Genomic DNA, 27647 nt, shown 5'->3' on the forward strand with positions numbered 1-27647 from the left:
ATGACTGGCATCACTATAATACAAATGGCTACAAGTCATTGTCAGTCCCTTTCTGCTGTATTGTGATTTACTATTTTGTAACCCACCTGTAGATAATGCAGAGACAGAAAGAATGACTTACCAATGAAGTTTCTGTAATTCCTCTTCATTCCATTCCTCCTCATCAGCTAAGCCAGGCAAACATTTTAAGGGTTGCCTATTAAGCTTATCAGATTTCATCCCCTTGCCAATTGGAAAATCTTTCCTAACATCAGATTTTGGAAGCGTTTCTTTAGCAGAAGATCTAGCTTTCTTTCTCTTGATATAAATTTCAGTTTCACTCTCAGAGTCTGAAATCAGTAGGATATCCTTTGTAGTATTGCCAGCATTTCTTCTTGGGTGAACCACTCTTTTATTTGTAGTTTTTGCTCTGGTTTTCTTAACTCCAGTCTTACTTCTAATTATTTTTTCTGTTTCACTCTCTTCACTAGAAAAATCTGATGAAAACTGATGACTGTAAGATACAACTGCTTTATTTGCATTTTTATTCAACCTGGTATTTTTCTTAACGTTATTGCTGTCCATCTGTTGTTCATTTTTATGGTTAGGCATGCTAATTTTCTGGTTGACAGTGTGTAAATTACAATCATTGCAATCTTCCATGGTTTTACTTTTATGAACCACACTATGCTCAAATGTATTTCCTGAAGTCTTTTTGGACTTACTGGAGGAACTCACAGCTTCATCTACTTGATCTTCTTTAAATCTGGGTACTGAAACCTCGGTAATTGCTTTAATGTTCTCGGAGGAGAGATTATACTTCATGCATCTTTGCTCTATCACTGCTTTAGATTTTAGTGGTGTTAATAAAACATAAGCTTCCTTCTGACTGATGTTCACATGTTTTCTCGTTTTATCTGAGGAAAACTGTTGCCGCGAGTTTAAGATGTCATTGGATATATGTAACTCTTCAGGTCTCTCTTGAATTTACATAGGATAAAACAAAAATTTCAAATGAGCTAAAAACGAATTTAAGTATAAAAAAAAATATTTTCACTAACACACAACTTTCCCCCCACAAATTCTATGAAGCAGAGGTCTATTTTGATCACTGCCTCTTCAACTGTAAAGACCTGACAATGACTTCTCACAGTTTATTGGCATATATGTGTGTTCCTCTGCCTGGCCTTTAATATAGTTTCACTGACCTCTGATCTAAACCATATTCTAGGTCCAATAGTACACTTATTTCTCAATTTTGCTTAGTTCTCAACTTTCACTAATACTGACATTTTTTTTTAAAGTTTCCTCACTCATCTACAAACCAAGTTACTATGTGCTAAAAATTCATTCTATTTTTAAAAAAAATATTTATTTTATTTATTTGACAGAGAAGGAGGGAAGGAGAGAGAAAAAAAATGGGCATGTCAGGGTCTCCAGCCACACAAACAAACTCCAGAAGCATGCGCCCCCCTAGTGCATCTGGTTAACGTGGATCCTGGGGAATCGAACCTGGGTCCTATGGTTTTGCAGGCAAACGCCGTAACTATTAAACCATTCCTCCAGCCTAAGAATTCATTCTTGAATTGATTTAATCCACCAAATGTCCTGATTCCCTCAATTGAGAATGCCATGGCACATGTGTAACGGTCAGAAGGCAACCTTGGGGTACTGTTCTTCTACCTTGTTGGAAATAGGGTCTCACTTGCTGATTTTGTTTAGTATTTTATTTTATTTCAGATAAATAAAAATAAATGAAAAGTTAATGGGTGATAGTGGATGGTGAGGAAAACTTCTCAATCATGAATGATGAAGTGGTACTAATTAAAAGTAACATAAAAAGTTTCTACAATATGTTTTTCACTGACATCACACACCCAGAAATTATAAGGAAAGCATTTTTTTGATTCTTTCATTTTCATTCAATTAGAAAGTTAAAAATTCTTGAGCATTCTGACTTTGAACAAAATATTTCCAGTTTTTTTTTGGGGGGGGAAATCGAGCCTTGAACTGGGGTCCTTAGGCTTCACAGGCAAGCACTTAACCGCTAAGTCACCTCTCCAGCCCCTAAAAGACACTTTAAATTTTGGTACATAGGAACTCAATTAAGTCATTCTGAAAATCTATACTTATGCAAACCTTAAATCTGGTATTAATGTCCTACAAGGAATCATTCCCATAAGCATTTAGTGATGTATAAATTTGTGAGTGAAAAAATTTAATGCCCATAATAAAGAAGGTAAACTCTTGAATAATGTGGTAAAGTGTCAAATATTTCATTATACAAACTGTATGTGAAAATAAAAAAATACTTTAAAAAATTAAGATAATTTGCCATTTTGTGTTAGGAAATTTATAAGAGCACTTTTTCTTTTCTCTTTCCCCAAGATAGGGTCTTACTCTAGCCCAGGTTGACCTGGAATTCAGTGTCAGGCTAGCCTTGAACTCATAGCTATCCTCTTACCTTGGCTGGGGTTAAATGCACACACCACCAGACCTGGCAAGAACACTTTTGATATATTAAAAGTATTTAAGATTGTAGTTTTCTAGTTATTGTTATAAAAGCATTAAAGATATATTACCTTGATTCTGACTTTTAATTATTCTTTCATTTATTTCTTCATAATTCACAAGTTTCTTTGAAGGCAATTTTTTATACTCTGTTTTTCCAATTAATTCCTTCAAAACAAACAGTGTTCATTTAAGAACTATCAGCATGATCTCAAGCATTTTCTAAGCATTCACCAAACATATAAACTTCTAGGTACTTGGAGTTCAATAAATTTCATTACTGGAAGCATTAAGACTTATTGGAGCTGAAATGTTATAAGCACTACCCATAGATACACTATCCTACAAAAGTCCTTTATTGAGTTAATACTTATTGTTACTGTTGCCTGTACTTGTTCAATGAAAAACAGAGAAAATGTGTACCAAGATATTTCATTTTCAAAGTTTGTGAAAACTAAAGAAAATTACAAAGAAAACAGTTTCAAAATGAAGTCACCAGGCCTTCAAAGGAAGACTTATGCAGAACTTCAGCTACTGCCCAGGAAGGTAAAATTTGGTTATCTTTCATTGCTCATTGCAAATAGCTAAAGCAGACCATTACATTGTATAGTTAAAATACATATTGGAAATCTTGTTCTACAGATGATTTTTAAAATAAAAACCTTTCTATCAGGGTGATTTTCTTATACTAGGCAAACAACACTATATAACTAAGCCCTAAGCCTTGTATTTCTCTTTATCATCTATTGCACATATAGGCCATGTCACAAACACTTGTTCTCAACTGCAAGAGCAATTTCCTCAAAATAACTTTTATTGCCTTACAGTGTATGAACACAAGTTGCTCAATATATGCTGTCAATGGACTACTCTTCTCTGGGCTTAGTGATATCTGAGATTGTGTTTTCTACATACAATTCTTATTTTTTTTCTTTTAAATATTTTTATTTATTTGCTTGCGTGGAGAGAAGGAGAGAATGGGCACACCAGGGTGTCTAGGCACTACAAACTCCACATACATGTGCCATTTTGTGCATCTGGCTCTATGTGATAACCGGGGAACTGAACCTGGGTCATTATGTTTTTCAGGTTAGTGCCTTAACCACTGATCCAAGCCCTGGTCAAAATTCTTAAGATCTCAAATCAAGTCCTTTAATCTTCTGTAGTTTCTGATCAACAAAACTGCTATCTACTAAACATAACTGGTACCTTTTGATATGGTTCTGGCCTCTTTTGGTACCACTTTACCTCGCCTAAACATCAGTGTATAGCAATACCTTCTCTGACTGAATAAGTTATATCCTCCTCTAGTTTGAATTGTGCTATTTACCTGGTCATGTGGGAGTTTTAGTGGTTGTTGATTCTGACAATTACTACTCCCAATATTTACTTCTGCAGCTCCTGGCAACCCACTATGCTTATTCTTCTTTACTTCTGTGAATACAAATGATGTATCCAATAAATAATTGCATATAAGATTAGCTGCTTTTCTTTTCTTTTCTTTTCTTTTCTTTTTTTTCCTTTTTTTGAAGTAGGTCTCACTTATGGCCCAGGCTGACCTGGAATTCACCATGGAGTCTCAGGGTGGCCTCGAACTCACAGCAATCCACCTAACCCTGCCTCCTGAGTGCTGGGATTAAAGGCGTGCACCACCACACCTGGGACAGATTAGCTGCTTTTCAACAGGGCATGGTGGTAAATTCCTGTATTCCCATCATTCTGAGATATGGAGGCAAGAAGATGGAGTATCCAAGGCTAGCCTGGGAAACATATAGACCATCTCACAAACAACCATATGAATAAAATAAGACAAGCTGCTGTGTGCCACATTAAAACAACTAACTTTGCGTGGAAATTTTGCTCAATAAAATTTCACAAATGTTCATTAAAATGTGACTACAATAAAACAATTTTTGTGATATATGATCAATTGCTATAGGGTAACAGTTTGTCCAAATCACTTGTATTTCCCTAAAATTAAAAAAAGAGAGAGAGAGAGAGAGAGAGAGAGAAGGGGATGGAGGAATGGCTTAGACAGCTAAGGTGCTTGCCTCCAAAGCCAAAGGACCCAGGTTTAAAAAAAAAAAAAAATAATAATTTATTTATTTGAGAAAGGGGCAGGTAGAGAAAATGGGCGTGCCAAGGGCCTCCAGCCACTGCAAAGGAACTCCAGATGCATGTGTCCTCTTGTGGCTTACATGGGTCCTGGGGAATCAAACTGGGGTCCTTAGGCTTTGCAGGCAAATGCCTTAACCGCTAAGCCATTTCACCAGCCCCAAAAGACCTAGGGTTGATTCCCCAGGACTCATGTGAGCCTGATGCACAAGGTGGAGCATGTGTTTGGAGTTTGTATGCAGTGGCTAGAGGCCCTGAAGTGCCCAGTCTCTATCTATTTTGTGGTCTTCACAGTAGATGTTCAACAAATGGTTACTGAGCTATATATGTATATTTTGGGGGTTGCTGAGGACCGAACCCAGGACCTAGCAAGCGCTCACCCACTAGCTAAATCCCTAAGCCCCAGAGTTATAATTTTTTAAATTTTATTATTTATTTGAGAGTGACACAGAGAGAAAGAGGCAGAGGGGGAGAGAGAGAGAATGGGCACGCCAGGGCTTCCAGCCACTGCAAACGAACTCCAGATGTGTGTACCCCCTTGTGCATCTGGCTAACATGGGTCCTGGGGAATCGAGCCTTGAACTGGGGTCCTTAGGTTTCACAGGCAAGCGCTTAACCGCTAAGCCATCTCTCCAACCCTAGAGTTATAATTTTTGATAAGCTTAAAATAAAGAGGGGACTGATAAGTTTTTAAAAATAACTTTTGGGGCTGGAGAGATGGCTTATTTTATTTATTTATTATTTATTTTATTAATTTTTATTTTTTATTTTATTATTTATCTATTATTTATTTATTTATTATTTATTTTATTTGACAAAACAGAAAGAGATAAAAAGAGAACAAATGGGTACATGAGGTCTCTTGCCACTGCAAATGATCTCCACACTTATGAGCCACTTTGTGAGTCTGGCTTGATATAAGTATTGGGGAATTCAACCTGTGTTGGCAGGGTTTGCAAAACTTTAACTGCTGAGCTAACTCCCCAGCCTAGATTTTAGTAACTTTTAATTATCCATATTATTTAGACCAGATTAAAAGTTCATGTTCACACAGAGTGGGTGGCACATGGTATAAATAACAGTGTTGGTAAAGAGCTAAGAGAACAGTTCTGGCAGCTATCACTATAGCCTTGGACAGCAAGGAAACATGCCATTTCCTCTATGAAAAGTAAACTAGCCTTTTGTTTTCTTTCTTTCTTTCTTTCTTGGTTCTTCGAGGTGGGTCTCACTCTAGCCGAGGCTGGCCTGGAATTCACTATGTAGTCTCAGGGAAGACTCGAACTCTTGGCCATTTTCTTACCTCTGCCTCCCAAGTGCTGGTATTGAAAGTGTGCACTACTTGCTTGAAACTAGCCTTTTCTATTAAGCAGAATAAGATGTAAAGATATCTAATAATACATGTCATTATTTCAGGGTTGGGTTGGGGTAGATGGGTAACCTGAACACAATCATTTTTTATTGATATGTTTATCAATATTCTTTCATATTCAGAATATTTAAGTTTATTTAATGAAACAAACTAAAGACCACGGGAGGTTTGCTATGTACTTTAATAGTGAGAACGCAAGAATTTTAAGACACTAATATTTAATAATACAATAGCATATACATTATATAAAATTAATGTAGAGCTTATATAAGAATTTCCCACTATACCAAAAGAGAAGAAAAATCCACACATACCAGGATTGTCACAATTAATGTCACTACTGGTGCTGGCCTTTTGGAGAACATTTGTTTGGTTTTCTTCATCACTTTTCATTGATTTTCCTTTATCACGGTCAAAGCTTGCAGTTTTCTGTTTCTCTCTGACTTTTTTCCTGTTCTTTTTATCAGCTCTAAAGAGAATTATTGGTTCTGAAAAAACTGAAAAGCTAAAACCCTGAGGCACAGCATTTTCTTTTGTCTCCCAGCCATGATTTAATTTTACTTTTTCAAGCTTCCATTCCTTCTTACAGGTGTCATATATTATATCAAAGATCACAAATATGACTCCTAAGTGCTTCCACCTCTACGCTCTTATAAGTCCTACTTAAAAGTCAGGTATGGTGTGCATACTACGGAGGCTGCAACAGAATGATTAGGAGTCAAAATACAATCTGGGCCACATGAGACCCTGTCTCAAAACAAACAAGCCAGCCAACAAAACAATAAGCCAACCAACAAAAATTCTACTCAAGCTGATTTAAGAAAACTACAGAACAAAGGGACACAGTAAAAGGTACAGGAATTAATTCTGTGGAGGCCCTGGGTTCAATCTCCAGCATTATTCAAAACAAAACCAAAAAAGCACTATTGGACTAGTTCTACCAGTTGCCTATTTTTGTAAATTTTCTGAAATACAGCCATGCTCATTCAATTTACATACTACCTACAACTGCTTTTCTGTTGAAAAGACAGAGTTGAGTGTTTGGGAGTAGAGGTATTATGTTCAGAAAAATACTATCTGGGGCTGCAGATATGGCTTAGTGGTTAAGGCCCCAGCCTGATAATCCAAATAACCTAGGTTCGATTCCCCAGGACCCATGTATGCACAAGGTAAGCACATGCATCCAGAGTTTGTTGCAGCAGCTGGAGGCCCTGGAGGGCCTCCCATTCTGTCTCTCTTTCTCCCTCTATCTACCTCTTAATCTCACTCAAATAAATAAAAAAATATATATACTTTTTTGAAGAAGAAAAATACTATTTGACACTTTACTCACATAAAACACTAGTACCTTTTATAAGTTATTTGTACTCTGATCAAATTTAAAACTGTATCTCCTATCAGTTTAAGGACAAGATTAATAAAATTATTTTCCCTGTTTTTGCTAAATAGCTGATACTCAGCAACTGTTTAACAAAAAAAAAAAAAAAAAAAAATCAATGAAAGAAAACAGACCAAAAACTTCAGACCAGTAACAGCTACATATTTTTCAAAGAGCAGGTGACTAAAGAAGTCTTTCAAAAATATGTCTCAAATTTTCTTTTGTAAAAATATTTTATTTATTCATTAATTCATTCATTTATTTATTTAAAAGGAAGAGAGAGGCAGATAGAGACAGCCACTGCAAATGAACTCCAGACACATGTGCCACCTTGTGCATCTAGTTTATGTGGGGCCTGGTGACTTGAAGCTGGTTTCTTAGGCTTTGCAGGCAAATGACTTAACCGTTAAGCCACGTATCTAGTCCTCAAGTTTTATTTTCCTTTTAGATTTACTCAACATGACTGAACTTTTAGTAAAGCTTTACTATCTGTGAAACTCTGTAAAGATGAAAGAGAATTTCAAAACAGGCACATGCACTTACAACATGCATAAATGTGCACAAGCACCTTAAAACTTTACAAACAAGCCAGGCGTGGTGACACACATCTTTAATCCCAGCATTTTTGAGGCAGAGGTAGGATTGCCATGAGTTCAAGGGGCCCCTGAGACTACATAGGGAATTCCAGGTCAGCCTGAGCTAGAGTAAGACCCTACCTCAAAAAAACAAAACAAAACAAAACCCTCAAACTAAAACCACTGTACATTGGTTACGTGACTGCACACACTTGTAAAAGCTTATTACATTTTGTATCTAACAGTTACTTTTTATTAAAAGTAGCATATCTCAATAAAATTAATTTAAAAGAACTTAAAAGAAAATTTTACCTTAATTGTTCAAGAAAATTATCAATGTGTTCCTTCCAATTTTTTGGAAATCCAAACATAAATTTCCTTGTGAGACAATAGGGATATCCTATTTAAGGAGAAACAAAATAAATAAACATTTTTTTTTCCTAAGGTAGAGTCTCACTCTAGCTCAGGCTGACCTGGAATTTACTATGTAGTCTCAGGGTGGCCTCCAACTATGGCGGTCCTCCTACCTCTGCCTCCTGAGTGCTGGGATTAAAGGCCTGCGACACCATGCCTGACTTAAATAAGCAATTTTTAAAAAGAAAGTTATCTAAAAGCCTAGAATTTTAAAGAGAGACTATTAATTCATTAAATCAACTAAGTACTTATTGTAGCAAGTACTGCTATACTGAATTAGTTGTACGAGTTAACAAAGGCTTTATGGAGCTTGCCCTCTAGTGAGAAAGCCAACCAGTAGGTAAAATTCTTGTTTACTAGATGGTATTGCAGGGAAGGTGGATAAGGAGGAGGGGGGGGAAGAACAGCAACTTTAAAAAAGACAGTCAGAGCTGGGTGTGGTGGCACATGCCTTTAGAATTGCTGTGAGTTGGAGGCCATCCTCTGATTACACAGTTAATTCCAGGTCAGCCTGGGCTAGAGTGAAACCCTACCTAGAAAAACAACAACAAAAAACAAAAAAAGATAGTCAGGGAAGTCCTCACTGAAATAGTCCCAAAGTCCCTGAGGGAATGAGCCACAAAGCAGTTATAAAATTAGATTAGAACCAGAGGAAAGTAAAAAGCCACAGACAAGAGTTTACCAGGTCTGATGGTAGAACAGTAAGGTTGTGGGCTTGAAGGGACATGAGTTAGTACTAGGAGACTACCCACATGGCTAACAGAGGCAATGAGAGAGCAGGGATCATTATAAGTATTTAGGACAGATGAGGAAACTATGAGAAGATTCAATTAATAATGATACTCATTTACCTGCTTCTTTCATAGAAATCTGGTCTATCAATCCTTTTAATATATAAATGTTGCCTGATAAAGTCCTAAGTTCATTATGCTTAATCCGCTGTATAATTACATTACTGTGCCAATATATGTTAGTCATGTCTCTAGGAGAAAACAAAAGGTTTAGTAAGGTCAAAATATTCACATTTTGCCAAAAGTCAAATACATATAGAAATATACAAATATATAATATAAAGTGTTCATTTTGAGTTGGGTGTGGTGGCTCAAGCCTGTAATCCCAACACAAAGGAGGAAGAGGCAGGACAACTTCAAACTTTCAAGTTTCATGCAAGCCTGGTCTAGGCCAGCCAGGCCTTCTCATTAAGCCCTAGGATCAAAACCTAGTTTTGGTGGCTGGAGACATGCCTTAGCTATTAAGGCACTGGCCTGCAAAGCCAAAGGACCCAGGCTTGATTCTTCCAGTATCCATGTAAAGCCAAATGCACAAGGTGGAGCTTGCATCTGGACTTTGTTTAGTTACAGTGGCTGGAGGCCCTGTTGAGTCCATTCTCTCTAACACACACACACACACACACACACACACCATAAAATTATTATTATTTTTATTAGTTTTGTATTCAACAAATTTTTGGAAATTTTTGTCTGTATTCAGCAAATACAGACAGTTTGGTACCATTATTAGGCTCATCCATGGCCTACCCCCTCCCTATTGGCCCCTCCTTGTTGAGGTATATGGGTCATGCATTGTGGAGTTAGCCCACAGTTATTGGTACAATAAATGTCTCTGCATATCATGACCCAACTATAAAATTATTTTTAAAAACCTAGTTGTTCACACTAGCTATGACAGGAGCGGTACTGCTAGTTGAATTTGGAGACCAATCCGTGCAGGAAAACTCTACTTCCTGGCTAATGTGATTCTCAGAGTGAATGCCAAGAAACTCTAAGACAGCCAACCAATGCACCTTCATAAAACCTATCATTAGTATGGAAGCAGACACCTTCACCAAGTATTTGCTGCTGGCTAATATTTGTAATGTCAGCCAAACTGATTCTAAGCTTCTAAAGACTTCCTGTGACCCTCTCCCTCACATTCTATAGTGGGTTGGCTTTTGTGCACAGGTCAAATCCTGTGGGATTTTTACCCTCAGAACCCTTGCAAGTGTTTTAAGCTTCCATTTTGTGATGTACAAAAAGAAGTTCCAATTAGAAAAACAAACTCGTTAGCAAATCGCTGACCCATAAATCCATTTTTCATACTTCCTTAGCTTTATTCTAACAATAAATATAACAAGAAAGTATGGAGACATACTAGATAAGTGCTGAATGTTCACTCATTCAACTGAGTGATAATAACTATACTATTTATAAACTCCAAAAAGTTCTCTTAATTCAAACAGTACTGAACTCACACTATTCCTTATTACTTCTATTATTATTATTTTTTGTTTGTTTTGTTTGTTGAGATAGAGTCTCACTCTAGCACAGGATGAATAATATTCTTAACTGATATATATTCATTGTACATGGTACTTGGTGAAGTACTTCTTTTTTTAAAAAAGGTATTATTTATTTATTTGGGGGTGGGAAGGGAGGGAGCATGAGCAGACCAGGGCCTCTAGCCACTACAAACAAACTCAAGATGCATGCACCCCCTTGTGCATCTGGCTTATGTGGGTCCTGGAGAGTCAAACTGGGATCCTCTGGCTTTGCAGGCAAATGCCTTAACCACAAAGCCATCTTTCCAGCCCTCTTTTATTCCTTTTTGTCATAGTTAACATTTAAATCATACTATAAAAGTCTTTAGAACTGTGAATATTAACTCATTTTTAAAACTATCCACAAGAAACCAGGCACTTGGCATGGTGTTGCATACTTATAATCCCGGCACTTGGAAGGCAAAGGCAGGAGCATCACAAGTTCACAGCCAGCCTGCACAATGAAATATTGTCTCAAAACAACAAAAGCCCAGCCACAATTTAAGAGGTATTATTTTCACTGAATTCATAAAGAAACTAAGATTCAAAGAGAAGTAACTTGCCCACGCATTATTGGTTGTAAGCAGCACTAATGGATTTCCACAATGGCAACTAGATCAGTCATCTGCAGCAGATCGCCAAATCTCACTCAACTTTATAAACTTCCATGTAAATAGCTAAATAGGGATACTTTAAATTGTTTAACTACAAGTTGCTTTATCACTGAGAAAATGCTTCTCAAAGTAGAAAATGGTGCTGATAGAATAGCAGAATTAGGCAGTCTACTCATGGATAATGTCCTTACTTTAGGGAGAACCAGAGAATGTCAATTAATTAATATGTAACTGCTTGGCAGTTTTAAATAATTTTGATCCTTTTTTGATCAGCAATTCCTATCAGGTTGTCCCAATTTTGATATTAGAATCTGGACTGTTATACTCTAAATAGTAAATGATCATATATAATTATTCAAATAATATTAGCCAACGTAATAGCATATCAGAATAAATTAAGCACTACATAAATTTGAGCTGTCACCAAAATAAGGAACTATAGCCATTTCTTTTGTTCTGCCTTCAGTTTATAACCTAAAGATAAAGTGTTTTGTGGGAAGATCTATCTGACATGCTTCACCTGTTAGGCTCTTACATCATCTTGAATATTGTGAAAATAATACATAAATGTCATACTTACACCAGCTTTCCTTCTACACAGATAGCAGTGTTATCATTGATGACCTTAATCATCCATTCTTGTAGCTGGATGACCTAATCAAGCATAAAACACAGAACACATTTCTTTTGCTACTTTTAGCATAAGCATTAGAAAATTAATTTGAATTAAAAAAGAAAAAAAACCTCAGCTTATAGACTTTGGGAGGAATCTCTATCACACCCTCCAAGGCTCAGGGCCCATTGCAGAAGATAAGGCAGAAAGAATCAAAGAGCCAGCCAGGTGTGGTGGTGCATGCCTTTAATCCCAACTGGGGAGGCAGAGGTAGGAGGATCGCTGTGAGTTCGAGGCCACCTTTAGACTACATAGTGAATTCCAGGTCAGCCTGGACCAGAGTAAGACCCTACCTCGAAAGACAAAACAAAACAACAAAAGGCAAACAGCTGAACAACTCGAGAATTATTTTAGTACAAGTAAAATTTCTTTGAACATTAATAACAAAAACAAAATGACATAACAATTTTTCTGTTTTTTGAGGCAGGTTCTCACTGTAACTCAGGCTAACCTAGAACTCAATTTACAGCTCAGGCAGTCCTTGAACTCATAATAATTCTATATCAGCCTCCCAAATACTAGGATTGAAGGTGTGAGTCACTATACCTGGCTATTTGATAACAATTTAAGACTGGTATGTTTCTGAAAACTAAAGCCAAAATACATAAACTAATGTGGTCATTTCAAACTATACACTGTGGACTGGAGAGATGGCTTAGTCTGCAAAGCCAAAGGACTTTGGTTCTATTACCAGGACCCACGTAAGCCAGATACACAAGGTGGCACATACATCTGGAGTTCATTTGCAGTGGCTGGAGGCCCTGGGGTGCCCATTCTCTTCCTCTCTCTCAAATAAATAAAAAGAAAAAAATATTAAGTACTAAAACAATAAAAATAAATAAAATTATACATTTAGGCTGGGTGTGGCAGCACACACCTTTAATCCCAGCACTTGGAAGGCAGAGGTAGGAGGACTGCCATGAGTTCAAGGCCACCCTGAGACTACATAGTGAATTTCAGGTCAGCCTGGGCTAAAGTAAGACCCTACCTCGAAAAATAAAAAAAATAAAAATAAAAAATATATATACATTTATATATTCTTGTCAGGCATGGCGGCATAGACTTTTAATCCCAGCACTCAGAAAACCAAGGTAGAAGTATTGCTGTGAGTTTGAGACCAGCCTGGGACTACAGAGTGACTGCCCTAGAGACCCTACTTCAAAAAAAACAAATTTAAGCAGAGCATGGTGGTGCACATGCTTAATCCTAGCACTTGAGAGGCAGAGGAGGGAGGACTGCCATGAGTTCAAGGCCACCCTGAGACTACATATTGAATTCCAGGTCAGCTGGGGCCAGAGTGAGACCCTAACTCAACAAAACAAAACAAAACAAAACAAAACAAAATTTAACATTAAGTGTAAATTTTACAGTTTGCAAATAATGCAATCTATAGTAAATACAGTAAGATGTAAAAGTGCCACTATTTCATAACTCTTAAAAACAAAAACAATTTAAATACCATTTCAATATAATACCCACAATCATCCATTTAAAACTTAATGCGGGGCTGGAGAGATGGCTTAGCGGTTAAGCAATTCCCTATGAAGCCTAAGGACCCCGGTTCAAGGCTCGATTCTCCAGGACCCACGTTAGCCAGATGCACAAGGGGGCGCATGCGTCTGGAGTTCCTTTGCAGTGGCTGGAAGCCCTGGCACGCCCATTCTCTCTCTCTCTCTCTCTCTCTCTCTCTCTCTCTCTGCCTCTTTCTGTCTCTGTCACTCTCAAATAAATAAATAAAAATGAACAAAACATATTAAAAAAAATTAAAATTAAAACTTAATGGGCAAACTTATCAATTGGGAAATTTTAGGTTCTATTTCTTGTTTCTTTTTGAGGTGCTAAAGAGAGATGAAACCCAGGGCCTCGTGCATATGTAACTTTTTTCTTCCTATTTCCATTAATTTCAAAAATTTATCTTGCAGCAGTCAGGAGGCAGAGGTAGGAGGACTTCAGTGAGTTCGAGGACAGCCTGAGACTACATAGTAAATTCCAGGTCAGCCTGAGCTAGAGTGAGACCCTACCTCAAAAAAAAAAAAAAAAAAAATCTTGATTTAATATAATTTGATGCTCTAGCCTTTTATTGATCACCCTATCTTACTCTATATACTACTCATATCTTTAGATGTTATAATTCTCTTCTATTATAAATGCTGTTAGTAAATAGTACTTCAAAATCAGGAAAAAAAGAAAAAGAAAAAAAAGAAGAAAGCAACCCAAGTACTTGAGGTTGGAACAAACTTAGACCTCTTGATGAGTAAGGACAGGGAGCAGTGGTGTTAAGTCAGAAATAATATTTGGCTTAAAGGTCTTCATACCTGAGATTTTTTAACTTCATTTGTAATAGTTTGAAGTTTTTTAGCATCATTTATAATAGTTGGAGAAGAGTTTGTAACATTTCTTGGTGACCTACGAGGTATTGTTACATGAAGTCTTGGACTTGCAAGTATAATTTTGCATGTATCTTTCATGGAATCTTGAAGTCTAGTTCCTCTGGACACTGTTTTTCCACTGTGTTCCTTAGTCTCTTGTGAACTCCCTTCTGTTATTTCACTGTCAGGAACCACCGATTGGTTACCATTTTTAATAGGAACACAGTTAGCATTAAGAGTCTTAATAGTGGTTGTTTTGAAATTTTTGTAAGCTGAATCAACATCTTCTAAAACAAATGTGTTCTTTTTGAACATAGTTGTTTCAACTGTATCTTCTCTTACTTGAAGAATTTGTTCTGTTAGCTGAGCTCTAGTTAATTCCTTGTTTGAGAATCCTGCAACTGAAATATTTTCTTGCTCTTGGTTCAAAGTTGGGAGTTCTGGAAAAAAAGGTAAAATTTATAGAAAGGTCATATGAAATAAAAAGATAAATAAAAGTTCATTTAAAATTGTTTATATTAAACAGTCACTGGGTGTGGTGGCTCACACCTTTAATCCCAGCACATGGGACACACAGGTAGGAGGATTGCTCTGAGTTCAAGGCCACCCTGAGACTACATCATGAATTCCAGGTTAGCTTGGGCTAGAGTGAGATCCTACCTCAAAAAGCAAAACAAAACAAAAAGAACATTGGATTAAGAATAGTCCACCTACCCTCCTACTCAGTCTGAGTATTTCTGGCTTTTTTAATTCAAGGATTTTGTCCAGAGTCAGTACTTATTACCCAAACTGGGAATTAAAGAGCATCTGACAAATTCACTGAAATAACAGACTGAAAACCAACCCAAAACATACAAAGTAAGAGTTTACCATAAGTTAAATTGTGCTGTTGTGCCTTCTTTTCCTGCTGGTGTTGAATCTTTGGCTTGCTGGAAAAGGTATTTGATGATTCCAGAGGAACTTCTTTGAGTGAGACTTTTTTTTTTTTAAAGAAAGAAGTTGTATTAGTCACAGAGAAAAATGCCTTTTTAAAATTTAAGACATTTAGGTTCAGTAATGATAAGACTAATATAGAGTGCTTTCTCAACATATGATGGTTTTAAAGTCTTCCCAGTACTGTCTCCTTACACCTTCACTTTATTATGGTGAAGAATTTTCTTTAAACTCTTTTAAAGTTTCAATTTGCCTTCTCAACACAAAAGTATAAAGTATATTAGTGTTCTATGAGCAAGAGTCTTGAGCCATAACCCCTACTTGTACAAGGAGCACCAGGACTAGGTTGTGGTTCCCAAGAGCTGTGGGCTGGACATCTTAGTCTAACAACACATTCCAGCCCGTGTACTGGAGGCTCTAGAGGTTCCAAGGTGCCAAGTGGCTGGACACAGGTCCTTCTTGAGACTAACTAAAGGGCAAATACAAAGCCCCATGCAGTAGTCCCTGGTATAAAAAGTAGTCTATGCTCCTATCAACTGAGGACTCTAAGCACACATTGAAGTCTGTGGTGTGCTCCCTGCTGATGCCTGAGCATTGTGAGCACAAGGAGAAGGAAGGTGGGAGTATGCTACTAGACCAAGCAGTTTCGTGATCTGGCATACAATTCTGGTACTACCACAAACTGAGGACATTTTTGCTAAGATTACATATGAAGCAACACCCAGTCTTGAAGCTTCTGCTTCTAGTTGTATACATTTCTTTTTTTATTTACGGGGAGGTGGGGAGGGGGAGGAGAAAGAATAAGACAATGCTAGGGGCCTCTAGCCACTTGCAAATGAACTCCAAATGCACGCACCACCATGTGCATCTGGCTTACATGGGTACTGGGGAATTGAACCTGGGTCCTTAGGCTTTGCAGGTAAGCACCTTAACCATTAAGCCACCTCTCTAGCCTCTGGTTATATACATTTCTAAAACTAAGCAGTTACCCCATGAAAGTCAACATGTTGAGAGCTAAGAGCAAATTCAACCATAATTTGGATCCCTCTGACCTCTTTTTCCCCCCTACATGCTGAACAACATGAGTTCTTTATTTCCAAATTCAAAGGTCCTTACAAAGGCCACAAATAATTTCTGCAGTGACAGACAAAATTATATGTACTTTCAGGGAAAGGGGCATCAGAATCTCAAAGACAACAACTTTATTCTGTCTCAATTCTGTCATATCTATGTGTGTGTGGCTTCGTCTGCTCCTTTCTTTTCTCCTACTGTGTATAGATTATTTCGGTACTCCTTCACTTGCTCCCAAAACTCTTAAAACTCTGCTGTCAGGTGTGGTGTACATTCCTACAATCCCAACACTCAGGAGCCTGAGACAGGAATCTCACAAATTCAGGCTGACCTGAGTTACATAGCAAGACCTTGTCTCAAACAAAGGATCTGGGGAAATACCTCAGCAATTAAAGGCATTAGCATGCAAAGCCTTTGAGACTAAATTCAATTCCCCAGCCACCCCCATAAAGCCAGATGGGCATTTGTTTGCAGTGCAAAAAGAGACCTTGTGGGTGTGTGTGGGTGTGTGCATGTATTTTTTGTTGTTGTTTTTGAGGTAGGATCTCACTATAGCCAAGGCTGACCTGGAATTCACTCTGTATCTCAGGGTGGCCTCAAACTCACAGTGATCCTCCTACCTCTGCCTCCCGAGTGCTGGGATTAAAGGTGTGTGCCAACACATCCAGCTCATTATACTTTTTTTAACCCCCACATAATAAAAATGGTTTCAGCAAACCATTACCTGATTGAAATGATCTGTTTTTTGCTTCACAAATATAGGTATGCTGCAACTGTCTTTTCTCATCTCTGTGAGACGGGAAGGTTTTATTACGCTCCCTTTTTGGTGATTCCAACATACTAATGTTTCTTGATACTTGTTCTTGCTTTTCACGTTGTACTTTTTCTTTCATTCTTTGAAAGATTTTTCCTGGTGAGTCGTAGTTTGCTTCATTTCTCAATACATCCTTGCTGGGATTTATAGCGCTGACATCAAGACAAATGCTAGAGGCAACAGCATCTGACAGCAGGGTAGACTGAAATATACCTCTATTGTTAGAAGTTGCCATTTTTAGGAACTGATTCTTTTTATGGCCATTAAATTTTAGAGAGGAATTCTGATATTTCACCAAATCTTTCACAGGAGTGAGTGTGCCTGGAGGAATGTTGTCAATAAAGACTGCATCCATGAGCATATTTCTTTTTGGAGAAGTTACTGAAGACAAGTGATTTCCAGGATGTTTTAAAGGTGTTATGATCATCTTGATAAGATAGTGGAAACAAACACCTTTAGCAGAAAATTCAACCCAAACAAGTTTCAGGACACAAATTCAGCAGGGGTCCAGATAAACCTATAATTCAATGTGGAAATCATTGTTTAGTTTACCTTCTATTAACAACATTATACAACCTAAAAGGTTTAATGGGTTCTTAACAATACTGAGTAATAACTCACAAATTTAACCAAGATTGAGATTTTTGGTTAAAGTTTTATTTTAATCTAACAGATGAGCAATTTGATAAAATTTGCCTCTTTACAAAGAAGCACTCCTTATCAAATAGTTAATAGTTCTAAATTCTGAATTTTGAATATCTGTTTTTGAAAATTACTTGAGAACTACAAGTGAGAGATCAAGAAGAAGTAGTGTGCTGCATCTGGCTTCTGTGACCTCGCTTAGTGGCTGGACAGTGGTGCTGCCATTTAAAATCAGACAGCCATTTTGACTCAGATGAGGAGCTAGCTGACTAATGTGCTCTTTTTGCTTCTGTATCCACGCTTACTTAGCTATAGACACCCCCCCCCCTTTGATTCCTGGGAAACCTCCACTTCAAGGACATTCCAGCCCCCCCTTTGATTGCTGGGAAAACTCCACTTCAAGGACATTCCAGAGCTACCTAGCCACAGAAGCTCCAGCCTCTTACAAAAGATAAGTTCTGCAAACAGCTCTTGCAATAGGTTCTGTAAACAAGTTACTACCTAAGATAAGTAGGCTGGAGTTCCCACGTGCACCCTCTCTGAAATTCCCACGTGTGCCTCTTAGAACCAATCATTTTAAAAGTCACAATATGATGTAAGCTTTCCTTTATAAACCCCTTTCCTCTGAGGGTCTGGACTCTCTCCCTCAGTACCACTGTGCTGGACTGTGTGGATGGAGCCCAGGCCTAGGCTTGCAATAAAGAAACCTGCTGCTTTTACATTCGAGTGTCTCGGCTTCTGTGGCGGTTCTCTGGGTGACTCCTGGGTGACTGGGGGACTTGGCTCCTGGTCAGGGGTCTTGGCACAACACAAGAATGTTTTTCCAGGAAGGAGTTTAATGCCAAACAAGGTGAAACCAGTTTCCTAGCTAGTGTTTCTGGTGTTAGGAATCAAACCCAAGGCCTTAAAAGCATGCTTCACCAGCATTCTACTCCTGAACAACTACTGGTAGTGAAACCACCAAGTCTAGAAATTCCAATATAATACATGCATAAAAAAGAAAATGCTTTCTTCCCCTTTCCCTTATTTATTTATTTTAGAAAGAGATACATGGGGGGCGGGGGATATAGGCGTGCCAGGGCCTCCAGCTGCTACAAATGAACTCCAGACGCATATGCCACCATGTGCATCTGGCTTATGTGGGTCCTGGGAAATTGAACCTAGGTCCTTTGGCTTTACCAGCAATTGTCTTAACTGCTAAGCCATCTCTCCAGCTCTCTTCCTTTTCTAAGTTTTTGAGAGAGAGAAATGAATGGATCCACCAGGGCTTCTAGCCACTGTAAACAAACCCCAGATGCATGTGCCACCTTGTGCATCTGGCTTAGATGGGTCATGAGGAATCAGAAAAGTGCCTTAACCACTAAGCCATCTCTCTAGCCCCCACTTCTTCCTTTTTATACACTTAAAATTCTAAGACAGCAGTTACAATGACCTTAGCAAAAGCTGAAGAGCACATTCAATTATTTACTTATTTTTTAAAAATATTTTTAAAAGATTTGAGACAGAGAGAGAGAGGGAGAAGGAGAGAATGGGCAAGACAGGGGGAGAGAATGGGTATGCTAGGGCCTCTAACCACTGCAAACGAACTCCAGATGCATGGGTCACCATGTGCATCTGGCTTACATGGGACCTGTGGAAACAAACTTGGGTCCTTAGGCTATGCAGGCAAGTGCCTTAACCACTAAGCCAGCTCTCCAGCCCACATACAATTACTGAAACAATCTCAAATCCTGGCTTGGTTATGCTCCAGAACATTTAAATAAAAGGTTGTAGCTGAAGTTTTAAGGAAGTTAAAATTTCTTTTCCCCACTTTCTTTCTGTGTGGGGGGTGTATAGTGTATGCATGCATGTAAGCAGATGCATGTGCCCCAGTTGTACACATATGGAGTCCAAAGGAAGATATCAGGTCTCTTTCTTTATCACTATTTTGCTTGAGACAGGGTATCTCAGTGAACTTGGAGCTGCTATTTTCTGGTCAGCTGATCAGTGAGACCCAGCAATTCTATCTTCACTCCCCTTAGGACTGTGGTTACAGGTATATATGGGCATACTCAAGCTTTTTTTTTTTTAGTGTTTATATATTTATTTATTTGACAGAGAAAGAGGGAGGGGGGAATAGGTGCACCAGGGCCTCCAGGCACTGCAAATAAACTCCAGATGTGTGTGCCCTTTTGTGCATCTAGCTAATGTGGGTCCTGGGGAATAGAACCTGGGTCCTTCAGCTTTGTAGGCAAAAGCCTTAACCGCTAAGCCATCCCTCCAGCCCCGCATACTCAGCTTTTTATGTGGGTATTGAACTCAGGTTCCCATGTTCAGCAAGCATTATTGCCCATGAAGCCATTAACACAGCCCAAATGTTATTTTGTATATCTAAAAAAAATCAAGATTTTATCTGGACATGGTGGCCCACATCTCTAACACCAGCAGGTGGGAGGCTAAGACAGGAGGACTGCCACTGTGAGTTCAAGGCCAGCCTGGGCTACAGAGTGAGGAGGCTCAGGTTAGCCAGGATTAGAGTAGGACCCTGCCTCAAAAACAAACAAAAAACAAACAAGTGATGGAGAGAAGGTTCAGCAATTAAGGTGCTTGCCTGCAAAGCCTAGCCACCCATATTCAATTCCTCAATACCCACATAAAGCCAGATACACAGTGGTCTCTCTATCCATCTGGAGTTCATTTCCTACAGCTGGAAGCCCTGGCACACTCCATCTCTCTTTGTTTGCAAATAGGTATATAAATATAAAACTTTTAAATAAAAATACAAACAACAAAAAATGGGGTGGGGGATGGGGAGATGGCTTAAAGGTTATAAAGCACTTGCCTGCAAAGCCCAAGTATTCAGGTTCAATTCCTGAGGACCCATGTAAGCCAGATGCACAAGGTGGTGCATGCATCTGGAGTTCATCTGCCATGGCTAGAGGGTCCGTCATGCCCATAATCTCTCTCTATCTGCCTCTCTCTCTGAAATAAATAAATAAAAATATTAATTTTTTTAAAACTCTAGGTGTGGAACCACACATTATATTAAGCTATTCTTTTATATATAATTTGACAGAGAAGGGGGAGAGAGAATGGGTGTGCCAGGGCCTCCAGCCACTGCAAAGGAAGTCCAGATGTGTGTGCCCCCTCGTGCATCTGGCTACAGTGGATCCTAAGGAATTGAACCTGGCCTAAGCAATTCTTGAAAAATATTTCAATCTGAGATGTCTGGAACTTAATGGTCAAGATTGGTCAAGATTTGCAGTATCTCTTAATACTAAATTTGTAACAATTCCAGTAAGTTTTTTACACCATTTATATAGAAAAATCCTACCACAGAAAATTCTTGCAAATGTTGGGCATCTTGGCACAAACCTGTAATCCTAGCACTCAAGAGAATAAGGCAAAAGGATCAGCCTGGTATGAGACCTTGTCTCACAAAACACAAATTAGCCTGGCATGGTGGTGCAAGCCTTTAATCCCAGCACTCATGAGGCAGAGGTAGGAGGATCACCTTGAGTTTGAGGTCAACCTACAGCTACACTTGGCTAGAGGAGATGGATCTTTGGATCCAGCCATAAGGTATGGTGGTAGATTTGAAGTTCCAATCTGAAGATATGCAAACTGTGTCTAGCTGGAGTTCCTAAAGTGTGCTGTGTGGTTGTGGTTTTTTGGTTTGTGGCTTTCTTTCTCTCTGTTTGAATGTATGAAAGCAGTCCAGCTTCTTTTCCATTATGGAACTTACCCTGGATCTATAAGCTGCAATAAACATCCCTTCCTCCATAATTGTGCCTGGTCTGAAAGTTCATCTCAACAAACCTGAAGCTGTCTGCTACAGCCTGGAACTACAGAGTGGATTCCAGGTCATCCTGTGCTTGAGTGAGACTCTACCTCAAAAGAGTAGAAACTAAAAAAAAAAAAAAAAAATTCAAATCACTAATGCAGTTAAATCAAAAGACATCAAAGTCAGATGTGGTGGCTATACCTATAATCCCTGAAAGGTTAATAGCTTTCCTTGAAAACTGAACTAAACAGTTAATAACTAACCTTAAGATTAGAATGAAGGGAGCAAACTGACACCATGACAGGCTTCAGTAAGGTGCCACCCTAACTAGGCCTAAGTTTCAGTTTCCCAGACAGGCAGGCAAAACTTCTGGGAAAGGAAGGGCTGTTACTTAACGGTGACCCTCACATGGTCAGAGAAGATTGCTGCCCAGGGGCTGAGCCAGTTCCTGAAGACATGTCCAAAAATGCCCAGACATTTCCCTTTTGTCCCCTTTGCCCCAAACAAAGATGTACAAATGAAATTGCTGCCTGCCTAGCCAATCATGATAAGGGATTACCCAATCTACCTGGAATTCCGTTAGACCTAGCCTGCCAAAATTCTTCCAGCTGTGCTTAAAAGGAGCCTGTGAGCTCCTCCCAGAATCGTCATTTTGTGTGAATGGTTGATCCCCACATGCTGGCTGGTTCTGCAGAATAAACAGTCTGCTTTTACATACTATTTGAGTCCATTGGTCTTTCTTCAGTGATTTTTGGACCTATACATTTGGGGGCTCATCCGGGATCTCTGGGAACCTGCTCCCCAGACTGAATAATGGAGTGTTTTCAGAGGAACAGCTGGCTCTCTGACGATTAGTGAGTTGGGGAGCCCCTCTATACTCTGTTCTGCTGTTGTTTCATTTTTGGCAAATGTGGCATCTGGGGGCAATCTGGAGGACTACAGACATAAGGTTGACAAGCCACTTATTAACTGGGGGGTGGGGGAGGGTTCTGAGGACGCTCCGCAGCCCCATCTGGTACAGCTGGAAAGCTTCAATGGTGGAGCCGGAAGGTTCCAGTCTGACTCTGGTTTTGATAAATACTGACCGGTCACACCCATCTGGCAGAGGCCGTTCACGGGATAGGCTGCTGTTAGCAGCATTTGAGTGCCTTTTTCGTTTCCCAGGAAATTTGTTTTTGTGTCTGTGTCTTGTTTGTCCTTTTCTACTTTCTTGAAAGTTTTCTTGAAAGGTACTATGGGACAGGCAGCAAGTTTCACTCCACTGGACCTAGTCCAGTCACACTTCAAGGATTTCAGACACCTGGCAGACAATCCAGATTTAATAGTATGGTCAGGAAAACTATCTATCTTTTGCAGGAATGAATGGCTGACTTTCAATGTAGGATGGCCAGAGGGAGGCACCTTCTACGTCCCCACCATTTATAAGGTTAAAAGTATTGTGTATGGAGCCGGGCGTGGTGGTGCATGCCTTTAATCCCAGCACTCAGGAGGCAGAGGTAGGAGGATTGCCATGAGTTCGAGGCTACCTTGAGACTACATAGTGAATTCCAGGTCAGCCAGGGGCACAGTGAGACTCTACCTTAAAAAAAAAAGTATCACGTATGGGAATCCTAGGCATCCTGACCAGGTCCCATACATCACAGCCTGACAATACTTGGTAGGAAGCCCCCCGTCTGTTAAGGAGTCTAAGCTGCCGGAGGACCATAAGCTGGTAGTTCTGACCCCTGTGCCCCTGAGGGATACCTCCACCATCTCCCTATGTACCCGCCCCTGCGCCAGAACCCAGGCCCCATTTGGTAAGTGCCGATCTGGGCCCAGGGGAAACTGGAAATAATATGATCATTCATCCCCATATGCGAGCCCACACCACAAGACAGGCAGACCTCGCAGTGGTTGCACTGCCCTTGTGAGCAATAGGCCCCCTTATCAGGACAGCCGACAGTTCAGGGCTCATATCCCTTTCTCTGCCAGTGACTTGTCTAATTGGAAAATGCAGAACCCAGAGTTTTCTGAGAAGCCCTCAGCCCTCCTAAACTTGTTAGATTCCATAATGATAACCCATCAGCCCACTTGGGATGATTGTCAGCAGCTTTTGCAGGTTCTCTTCACAACAGAGGAAAGGGAACGGATCCTAGCCACCACCTGCAAGCTAGTTCCTGGACCTAATGGCCATCGCACGAATGTGCAGGCTGTTGTGGACGCAGCCTTTCCCTTAGCCTCCCCTAACTGGGACCCCCCAACAGCCCTAAAGGTAAGGAGAGACTCAAAGCCTACTGCCAGATTCTGATGGGGGAGGGTCTCCAAGAGACTGCTAGGAAGCCTACAAATTTATCTAAGGTAGGAGAGATAATACAAAGTAAGGAGGAAAGCCCAGGGGCCTTTGTAGGGAGACTATTAGAAGCATACTGGACCTATATGCCCCTGGACCCAGAAGCAAGAGAAAACCAGTCTACTGTTAACATGGCTTTCGTCAGCCAGGCAGTGCCAGATATCCGCAGAAAACTTCAGCACCTGTATGGTTATACAGGTAAGCAGATGTCAAAACTTGTGGCAATAGCAGAGAAAGTTTATAATAATAGAGAAACCCCAGTAGATAAACAAACTAGAGGATTAGCTAAAATACTACATGGGAAAATCTGACCCAAGGGAATTAAAAAGCATGGCCTACAGGAGAGACGGGGGCAAGCCAGCCCCACAATTGAGAGGGGAAGGACAACACCAACCCCATCTCCAAAAAGACCAATGTGCTTACTGCAAAGAGATGGGACATTGGAAAAATGAATGTCCAAAAAGACAAAGGGATAAAATTTTTAAGATCCTGGAAACAGGCGAACTCAGTGACTGAGGGCATCAGGGCTCATGTCCCCTGGGTAACCTTGGAAGGTGGAGGGGAAACCAGTGGCTTTCCTGGTCAATACTGGGGCTCAACATTCTATCCCAAAACAACCTATGGGACCCCTGTCCACCAAAAGGACATGGGTCCAAGGAGCCACTGGGACAAGTCAATATTCATGAACTACCTAAAGAGAAGTGGAACTTAGGAATGGGATGGGTAACCCGTTTGTTCATGGCCATCCCTGGGTGCCCATATCCATCCCTGAGGCGAGACCTCTTGACTAAAATGGGGACACAAATCCAATTCAGCCCCTCAGGAGTACAGATTCTCAGTAAAAATGGTCCTGTACATGTGTTAACTGTGTCCCTGGAAGAATATAAACTCTACTCTTCACACTCCCAAGCTACCCCTGAAAGCCCATATCTCAGGGAGCTATGGGAAAGGATTCCAGGTGTATGGGCAGAGAGAAATCAGACCAGGCTAGCCAAACATCAGGCCCCAATCACAGTCCAATTGATGGCTAATGCAAGCCCAACCTGAGTCCGCCAATACTCTATGCCCCAAGAGGCCAAACTTGGTATAATGTCCCACATACCCTGGCTTTGGGAACAAAGGATATTAGTCCCTTGTCAATCCACCTGGAATACTCCTCTCCTGCCAGTAAAGAAGCCCCACTCTAATGACTACTGGCCTGTGCAGGATCTGGGAGAAATTAATAAATGCGTAGAGGACATCCCCCCCTCTGTGCGGAACCCATACACTCTGCTGGACCTCAGGGATGCATTCTTCAGTTTGCCACTGGCCCTGGCCAGTCAACCTCTGTTTTCCTTTGAATAGTGTGATCCAGAAAGTGGATTCAACAGGCAATTAACATGGATCAGATTGCCACAAGGATTTAAGAAATCACCCACCATTTTTGATGAAGCACTCCATGAGGATTTGGGTGAGTACCATCAGGCCAATCCCCAAACAACCCTCTTGCAGTACATAGATGACCTCCTTATAGCAGCCCCAGATGAAAAAACCTGCTGCTCAGCCACAGAGGCCTTGCTGAAAGAATTGGACCGCATGAGATACCAAGTTTCAGCCAGAAAGGTGCAACTCTGCCAAAGAAAAGTACCTTGGGTACATACTCAAGGTCAACGCCTGTAGTCTCAAGCCCACACACACAAAAAAAAAAAAAAAAAAAAATCCTCAACATCCCCCATCCCAGAACCCAGCAACAGATACATGAGTTCTTGTGGTCGGTGTGGTTTTGAAGACTTTGGATACCCATATTCCATATTCACAGAAATTGCCAAACCTCTCTATGAGGCCACAAGGGGACAAGAAAACTCCCAAGGATGGACCCCAGAAATGAGGAGGCCTTCCTCCAATTGAAAGAGCCCCAGCATTGGCTTTGCCAGACATCCACAAACCTTTCCATCTTTATGTGGATGAAAACAAAGGCATAGCCAAAGGGGTACTGACTCAAGACTCTCGGCCCTTGGAAGAGGCCAATTGCTTACCTATCAAAGAAATTGGACACACTGGCAACAGGATGGTCCCTGTGCCTCCGAATAATAGCAGCCACCACCTTATTGGTCAAAGACTCAGATAAACTTTGGGCCAAACCCTGAAAGTGACTCTCCTCACGCTAATGAAGGAGTGCTAAAGCAGCCCACTGACAGGTGGCTAACAAATGTCAGACTGACTCATTACCAAGCTCTTCTCCTCAACCCCCCATGGGTCCAGTTTGCTGCTAGTCAGGCCCTCAATCCCACAACCCTGATCCAGATCTGGACAGTCCATACAAGACTGCTTGGAGATCTTGAGCAGTTTACAAGGGACCTGACCAGATTTTCCCTTAAAGGGGCAGAACTGACCTGTTATACAGATGGTAGCAGCTTCCTTAAGGATGGTGTCCAGTATGCAGGAGCTGCAGTGACAACTGAAGAGACAACTGTATGGTCAGAAGCCCTCCCTCCAGGTATGTCTGCCCAGAAAGCTGAATTGAAAGCCCTGACCAAGGCCTTACAACTAGGCTGAAAAAAGAGACTTAATATTTATACTGATAGCCATTATGCTTTTGTAACAGTACATGTTCATGGGGCCATTTATAAAGAGAGGGAACTATTGATAGCAGAAGGAAAAACCATTAAAAATGAACAGGAGCAGAGGTAGGAGGATTGCCATGAGTTCAAGGCCACCCTGAGATGACAGAGTTAATTCCAGGTCAGCCTGGACCAGAGTGAGATCCTACCTCGAAAAACAAAAACAAAAAAAAAAAAAAAAAGAACAGGAGATCTTGGACCTCCTACACACTATATGGCTCTCCAAAGAAATGGCAATCATGCATTATCTTGGTCACCAGAAAGGGGAGGATCCCATTTCTAAAGGCAACAATATGGCTGATAAGGCAGCACAAGAGGCAGCCCTCCAGGTTGCTATCACCCTGGTGACAGAAGTGCCTCCAATGGTGATGCCAACCTTGCCAGAACCACCAAACTATACTGACTCAGAACTATGGAGGATCCATACCTGCACAGCAGCTTATAAGGAACAAGGATGGCATAAAACCCCCGATGGGAGGATTATTCTCCCATTGGACTTTGCTAGTCAACTCATTAGACAAATACACCAGAGCACACATCTGGGTCAACAGAAGATTGAGGACTTATGCGAGCTCATCTCAAGGTTTATGACTTAAGACAAAAAGCAGCAGAAGCCATAGCCCGATGTCATACTTGCTGCCTGGTAAATGCAAAAAGCAGAGTTTCTCGGTCAGGAATCAGGGAAAGAGGAACCCAACCAGGAGTAAATTGGGAAATTGACTTCACAGAGAAAAAACCTTGTTTGTATGAATACAAGTATTTACAAACACCTTTTCAGGATGGACTGAGGCTTTTCCAACCAAGAACGAGACTGCCATAACTGTGGCCAAGAAACTACTGGATGACATCATTCCAAGGTATGTTTTACCTGTTCTTTTGGGGTCAATGGACAAGCCTTCATCTAACAGGTAACCCAGGCTATAGTTAAAATCGTGGGGACAAAAACTCCAGTGTGTGTATTGTCCCCAAAGTTCAGGACAGGTAGAAAGAATGAATTGGATACTAAAGGAGACCCTAAACTAAATTAACCCTTGAAACTGGCGGTGACTGAGTGTCTCTCCTTCCCTTTGCCCTTTTCCAAATTTGGAACTCTCCTTATACCATGGAATCGACTCCCTTTGACATCATGTATGCAAGACTTCCTCCCCTTGTTACCTAATATAAAAGCAGAAATGTTAACT

The 27647-nt window shown here is 40.2% G+C and overlaps 1 protein-coding gene across 2 annotated transcripts in view; it reads right to left on the reverse strand.

The window, feature by feature from the left end:
* Nucleotides 1-27647, reverse strand: part of Mis18bp1 (MIS18 binding protein 1) — a 60989-nt gene that overhangs the window by 24499 nt on the left and 8843 nt on the right. For both annotated transcript variants that reach the window (XM_045155238.1, XR_006638169.1), the window contains exons 2-11: nucleotides 17043-17649; nucleotides 15185-15289; nucleotides 14261-14754; nucleotides 11853-11926; nucleotides 9193-9323; nucleotides 8240-8327; nucleotides 6289-6443; nucleotides 3821-3924; nucleotides 2562-2658; nucleotides 122-959 (exon numbers count right to left, since the gene is read on the reverse strand). In XM_045155238.1, the coding sequence (XP_045011173.1) occupies nucleotides 122-959; nucleotides 2562-2658; nucleotides 3821-3924; nucleotides 6289-6443; nucleotides 8240-8327; nucleotides 9193-9323; nucleotides 11853-11926; nucleotides 14261-14754; nucleotides 15185-15289; nucleotides 17043-17559 (2603 nt within the window). In that variant the 5' untranslated portion in view covers nucleotides 17560-17649. The remainder of the gene's footprint in view (nucleotides 1-121; nucleotides 960-2561; nucleotides 2659-3820; nucleotides 3925-6288; nucleotides 6444-8239; nucleotides 8328-9192; nucleotides 9324-11852; nucleotides 11927-14260; nucleotides 14755-15184; nucleotides 15290-17042; nucleotides 17650-27647) is intronic.

Source organism: Jaculus jaculus, chromosome 7 (genome assembly GCF_020740685.1).
Source record: "Jaculus jaculus isolate mJacJac1 chromosome 7, mJacJac1.mat.Y.cur, whole genome shotgun sequence".
Lineage (NCBI taxonomy): Eukaryota > Metazoa > Chordata > Mammalia > Rodentia > Dipodidae > Jaculus > Jaculus jaculus.